This window comes from Hyalella azteca, unplaced genomic scaffold (genome assembly GCF_000764305.2).
Source record: "Hyalella azteca isolate HAZT.00-mixed unplaced genomic scaffold, Hazt_2.0.2 contig13197, whole genome shotgun sequence".
NCBI lineage: Eukaryota > Metazoa > Arthropoda > Malacostraca > Amphipoda > Hyalellidae > Hyalella > Hyalella azteca.
The window spans coordinates 116,912-124,104 of NW_025943126.1; the positions used below are offsets into that span (position 1 = coordinate 116,912).

At 37.9% G+C, this 7,193-nt stretch overlaps 1 protein-coding gene across 2 annotated transcripts in view; it reads right to left on the bottom strand.

Moving 5' to 3' along the window:
- LOC108665328 ((Lyso)-N-acylphosphatidylethanolamine lipase) overlaps positions 1-6,968 on the bottom strand; it is an 11,301-nt gene extending 4,333 nt beyond the window's left edge. The window contains exons 1-6 of one of the 2 annotated variants that reach the window (XM_018152075.2): positions 6,809-6,968; positions 6,131-6,201; positions 4,610-4,822; positions 2,023-2,160; positions 1,901-1,940; positions 287-429 (exon numbers count right to left, since the gene is read on the bottom strand). In XM_018152075.2, coding sequence (XP_018007564.1) covers positions 287-429; positions 1,901-1,940; positions 2,023-2,160; positions 4,610-4,822; positions 6,131-6,201; positions 6,809-6,840 — 637 coding nt within the window. In that variant the 5' untranslated portion in view covers positions 6,841-6,968. Of the gene's footprint in view, positions 1-286; positions 430-1,900; positions 1,941-1,982; positions 2,161-4,609; positions 4,823-6,130; positions 6,202-6,808 lie in introns of both variants that reach the window. The other variant, XM_018152074.2, reaches the window with a different exon arrangement.
- Positions 6,969-7,193: the final 225 nt, after the last annotated feature.

Here is a 7,193-nt window from a genome sequence, read left to right on the forward strand (position 1 = left end):
GACGTGGTGATGTGACCACACCACCAGACGTGGTGATGTGACCACACCACCAGACGTGGTGACGTGACCACGCCACCAGACGTGGTGATGTGACCACACCACCAGACGTGGTGATGTGACCACACCACCAGACGTGGTGATGTGACCACGCCACCAGATTTGATGACGTGGTGATGTGATGACGTGGTGATGTGATGACGTGGTGATGTGATGACGTGGTGATGTGATGACGTGATGACGTGGTGATGTAATGACGTGGTGACGTGATGACGAGACGAAGGCTCACCGAAGAGGCCGGGGTAGCGTATGCAGGAGAAGGCGAGGGTGTAGTCTGCGCCCCAGTCTATGGGCTGCACCCACAGCTTGGGGCGGTAGCCTGGCGGCCGTACAGGGAAGCCCCAGGGCTCAGCCAGCACCAGGTGCTCTACTCTGCAACAATACTTCATATATTAGAAAAAATATATAATATTTTTCATAACATTATACATTGCCACATACAATATACGTTTTGTTTTTGTTAAACTAAATTCCTTTCAATTTTAGCACATTTTCTCATTTATGGAAAAAATATATATGCTCTACTCTGCAACAATACTTTCATTAACAATGCAACTTATTATATTATAAATAATAATGTAATACAAAATAGTATTATATAATATAATGAGAATAGCTTTGGATAAATATTGAGGTTAGCATATCTTATAAAAAATATATAACTCAGTACTCACTGCAGTGAGTGACGGAGAGCGCATTTTCTCGTCGACGAAAACATGAAGACACGGACGGACGGACAGACAGACGGATGGACGGACGGACATGACGAGCACAATAGCGCCTTTTTTCCATAAGTGAGAAAATGCGCTAAAAACAATATTATATAAAATAGTTTAATATACTTATATTGAGATTAGCTTTTGATTAGTTCTGATTGACCGTTCGCCAATTCTAGACCACCCTCCAACCTTGATTGCCGATTTCGACCGAAATTTTCACAGCTAGCTGCAACTTTTGAACCCCCAACTCGCAGTTCCAATATAAGTGATCCTAACCACTCGGCCACCACAGGCTATAATGAAACTAATCATACAATAGGCGCAGATTATTTGCAGCTATGGCTTAATATATTTTAAATATTTATTTGTGAAAAATGTTCACGTAGTAGTTTGTGCTGTTCATAATCGAAGACAGTGAAGGTTGCAGCCAAATGAACGCAAAGGAAAACATAGAACAGTTCTTTTAAATTTATAACTTCCTATTTTTAAGCAAAAGATTTTGATCCCGAACTATTTGCTTCATTCAATTTAATAACACAATTCAAATCGTACTGAACTAATAATTATTAATATAAATGGTAGTAACATAATAACACAATCGTTGTTTCTAAATTATTGATTTAAAAAAAATTAATGGAATTCTGCTAAAATTGAGATGGTATTGAAGAATCTAGAGTCTGGTTTCCCACAGTTAAATTTTTTTACATGGTCTTCCTTTTAAGGAGTCTCAAGGATTTTCCAAATAGTTTACTCTGTGCAAAATTCAGTTTTATGTCAATCAATTATCTATATTTACTACTAATGAAAAGTACATTAAATCAATACCTATTACGTATATTATAACATCACATTTGCTCACGTTAGATGAAAATATACTAACGGACCCAAGTTATACGCAAATTCACAACGAGCATAAATTTTTCATTTAATTCAACATAAATTTGAGCATAAATTTTTATTCAATAGCGAGCATAAATCTCTCATTCTTGGTTCCCACGTTTTGAAGTTAAATTCATTAATATTAATTACTGAGGATACTCACCTATTGGGGTACTTCATGGCATACAAGGTGCATAAGTAGCCTCCTAATGAGTGAAGCAATATCAATTACTGAGGATACTCACCTATTAGGATACTTCATGGCATACAAGGTGCATAAGTAGCCTCCTAATGAGTGAAGCAATATTAATTACTGAGGATACTCACCTATTAGGATACTTCATGGCATACAAGGTGCATAAGTAGCCTCCGAATGAGTGGCCACAAAGATAAAACCTCTCAAGGCCCATTGCTTGTCTCCACAACTCGATGGTCTCGACGTATTGCTGCTCAGCCTTCAGAGGGTCTTCGTCGAAATCGGCAGCGCGAGAACTACGACCAAAACCTGTACAAGATATGGGGGAAATTAGCTACAATCGAGTACATCTTAAGGGGAAAGCTATCAGATGAGAAGTGTGTGGTCATCAATTCAATCGAAATTTGCCACTGAAACGCATAAAAAATCTTCCCCCTTCAGCGATGTTTCTATAGTTGTAACAGTTTATTGTGGTCCTGCTAGTGTTCCCATAATGCTTGGGGAGGGACGAAAATTCTTTGTTTGAAAATAATTATATTTAAAATTTTGTGCATGATGTCTTTCCAAAGCCAGATCAATATACTATACCTAGTTTGTGTTAATTTAGATTTAGGAAACTCCTCCTACAATAATTTATGAACGTTTGTGCATGTGTGACGAATTATAACCGGAAACTTATTCCCGAACAATATTAAACCGAATTAACTAATTTCTTAATGGATAATCAAGTAATTTGTGTACTTTTCTTCCAATTTACTGACCGCTAGTATATATAACCTTGATGGATAAACAACAATATGTCGACGGGTAAATACTGTAGATACCCAATTGATAAGCCAGTTATCTCAGTTATTCCGGTGCATGGGGTTATCTCAAGGCGCGATAATAAAAACCATAACAAACAGCACAACTCTCATTCATTCAAGGAACTTCGGTGAAATTCAGAGTTGGGCACGGCATGCAGTTTTGAAGCGTACAGTAGATAGCATGTAGAAGATAGGGTAAAATCTCAATATTTATTCACATAATTGAGACTATACGGTTGGGGTTTCATTACATTTGTATTATCTAGAAGAGATATTCTCAGATGAACGCAAGATAAATAGCTATCGGAATACAGTTATTATTCAATTATGTTATTATTAACATAAACAGTTATTATTAATAATAAACAGTTGTTAATAATAATAAACAGTTATTATTCAATTATGAGGCAGCGTCAGGGAGAGGTGGAAACGAACATTGTTCCAAGTCGGAGGATTCCAAAGAAGCGTTACGATGTACGTACGTTTAAATATTGGAATTTCAGGCTCTACCTTTTAAATTGACAAAACTTGCTTGAAGACCTTGCAGACGCTACGCTGCTTGATGATGAGTTTGCTGTATCGTAATTACTTCAAAGAATCAGGTCAAGAAACGCGATGCCGGCAACCGGACGTGACGAGGCATGTGCCCAATGGCACGCACACGTGATGCCCCGTATGTTAGATATCCAATATGTATAACACTAAGCTAAACAGGCGTAAATTGTTGTTCAATTGAATACTTTTTCGTCTTTTAATACTAATACTACTTATAATATTATTACTACTAAAAAACATACATTTTGTAATTTTAGCCTCCCATCCGTCAAGTCTGTAAACAGGCAGTCAAGAAGCAGGCGTATTTTATCGTGGAAGAACCTGACATCCAGAACAAACGACAAATAATCGTAGAAATTCGAATAATGTGTTATTAACACCTTCCGAAAAAGAAAATTGGAATCTAGCCTATGGATTGACGCATCCGCTTGTCGAAAAGGTTAAATTCAAGTATATCACCTTTCAATTATTACTGGTAACTAATTAGAAAGTGTTCAAATCCATTTCGCTCTAATTATCCGCGTCCTATCACATTGCAAATTCAATGCATTCATTCAGCGGCCAGGCGGGTCGCGCGACTTTGCTTTAAAGTTTAAACGGTTTTTGAGGCTTTCCCTCCAGCGAAGCAGAAGTCGGGCAACGCTGGCCGCCAACATACAGATTATCTTCGGCCACCATCTCTGCCGTTCGTCCTGATACCGTCGTTATGGCTAGCGTGTGTGCCCTCTTGTTCGTTTGGTCATCTTGGCTCCGGGACTGGCGATGATGAGATTACGCCACTAGTCTACCATTTACTAGACGACTCCTCACTTGGACCCAGGATAACTTGCTCTTCTTCTAAGAAGCCGTGAGTCGCTACCTAACCTTGTGCCGCTGGTCAAAAACTGCTTCGTGAAGAGCCATGAGACTAAAGTCTAAACAAAGAAGAGCCCAGACTAGTCGTGAAGAGCCCAGACTTTTTCTAACTGAATAATTGATACTTAGCTGATAATTGATGCTTAACTGATAATTAATGTCCAATCAATCTAATTTAATTCCTAAGCGATTAATTGACGATTTCTCACTTTACATAATCTTTAACCGAATTTATATTCTATCTACGATGAATGTCCAGACGATTTGATGCGTGTGAATGAATGAGGCACAGCTCAGCCGCCCCCTTCCGCTAACGGGTGCAGCGATTTAGTTTATTTCTTCGAAATAAAAATTCATAAGACATTTCTGCACTATATTGTTGTTTCCCTGTCCTCGCCACGACATTGTTTTCGTCACCGCTCAAGTTGATATATTCTACACAAATTTGCTTACATTATATATTAATCTAAATTCAAAACCAACACAACACTCCATCAAGCAAATAACATCAAACTGATTTTAAAAATTCAACGTGTACTAACCGACAAGGTCCATGGCATAGACAGGCCTGTCCTCGGCCAAAGCATCAATGTTGTTGCACCAAAAGGATGAGCCGCAACCAAAGCCGTGCACCAGCACCACCGGCATCCGGGGAGACGAAACGTTCGCTCTCAACGTGAAAACTCGGTCGCCTTCTTCCTTGTCCACGACTGGGCCGATGTTGACGTACATTTCTGGTTCCAGGGATTTTACTCCTGTCAAGCAGAGAAAGTTTCCATAAAAATTTGGTGATAGTTGGGATATCATGAGCGAATTTTTCATTAAAACAATCTGTACAGCCTAGTCCATAATGATGTTTCTAATAATCTAATCTAAAGCGTTCCAGTAAAATTTCTTTAAAAAATTACGGCCGCATATTGTGGTTGTGATGAATCATCTAACTCCTGAGTGTAGTGAGTGGCATTTCCTTATTTAACTGTGACTCAAGTGTAGCGGTGAATCATAGAGATCCATCAGTTCAAATAGTATCTTGTGTGCCCTCTTGTTGCAATTAGTACCTAACTATAATTAGTCACACGATCTATACACGTGACAACATCGAACGATACAAGGTTGTCCACGTATAGCGATGCGTGGGATGATATGGACCTACACCTCTAGGTGCAAACACCTGCAAGACGATACTATCAGTGGCTTCTGCCTTGCGTTTACCAATTACAGGCTACAAGAAAACGTGGCGCAAGAGCTTATACTGTCCACGTGTACAATTGGTCATCTCTTAAAATTGTTGGATTCCGCCGACAATTTTAAGCATAGATTTCATTCGAGCATCACATTCTTGCCGCCAGCAAGTGACACATGTACCAGCGATAATGAGAACGAATTGTAAGTACTAAATATTTTAGCGCCACGTAACATTAAATTTTGAATTGCATGTACTAAATAGCCAACTCTAGCACGTAGCAAGAAAATTTCGTCTGAAGCTAAGGAAGTCAATTTGAGAATATTGGCCCTCACCTCATCCAAAGGTAAGCGGCTATACAATGAATATTTGTTTTACTAGCTTTACATGCAAGTCAAATCAATCGTTCAACTTTCATCCGTAGATGTTTCAGTTTCAGTCACACTGTGTCACAGATGAAGTTATCACTAAATACGAAGGAAACTGATTATATTCTCACAACACTGGACACATTCAAATGTATAGCCTATTTTTAGTCGCCAAAAAAATTCGTAAAAATTATAGGTGTCTTAATTCAGGACCTGAAAATTTTTCTATTAGAACAAGTCCCCAACGAACAAATTTTACCGTACAATCGTGCATGTTCGTTCTGAAGTTACCTTAAACGTATGAAAAAGAAAGTCAAACGAAATTAAATCAGAAGTAAATTTGCCCTCTGAAGTCGCAAGTTTTGTTAATACTATGACATAAACTTACAGGGTACAGTGTGATATGATAAAATTATTATTTGAAAGTTAATAATCTGATAGAATTTCAACAGATTGAAAACAAAAAAAAAAAGAGAGGCAAAAACGACTACGAAATTGAATGGTTTACTCACCCTCCAGCATACGTCTGGCAGCATCTCGCAGTGCTCCTTCCGATGTACAACACCAGACCGAGCGCATGAAACTGGGAAGCAAACAATACATTTAGCTTCAGTAAACATGAGTCATGCAGCGCTGCCAGCAACACTTCACATAAAGTCCTTATTCCCAAAGGCTTTTAGAAACGTGAGTGAGGATGCCGAGATGGATATTTCAAAAGAAATCAATACGAAGCATGGACAAATTCGTGCCAATCTCTGATTGCATTTATGCGCTCATGTTAGGCAATATATTTTTATTTTAGAAGTTATACACAGCTTTCAGTACGTCTTCATAGATTATAACAGCACAGCACAGTGAATACATTTAATCGTGTCAGGAAGACATAAACAAACCGAAGATAAATAAAAGAGTCACATTTTTTAATGTTTAGCTCCACGCATATTTATACTTGGAAGAATAGTCCGTTGTCAGGATATTGAGATTCATGCTTGGTACGATTAATGACGCTAAGAATACCTAAATGTAAAGCATGTTGAACATATTTTATTTAAAAAGTGATCATTTAAGCATCCAAAGAACATGATACATAATATCAACTTCACGTTAGTCTGAGTGCTGAAGCTAGAACGATAACATCACTAGTAACACTTACAATTAAACATTATATGTTGCAGTGAAACTAAACTAACCTTAATATGTAGTTTATCTGCTTCGACAGCATCGTGATACACTGAAACAGAATGGCTAGTAAATTAGTGGTGATAATTGCACACGCACGGAGAGCTTACCAACGTGCTGCGAAGCTTTCATATTTTTCTATTAGCACTAAGGCAATCAATTACAAATTAATTTATCTGCAAGTACAAGAAAAAACATTAATGGCTTTGCAGGGAAGTTACCCCAAGACTAGAAATGTACTAACGGTACTATGTTTCATCACAGAAATCTTTCATACAAATTATCTTTCGTTAAAAGAAGAAATTACTGCTATTAAAGCATTCTTCAGTAGGTATACAAAACAAAGAGCAGAAAATTCTTAATTTTAAAATGTGTATGTAACACATCTATACTCCA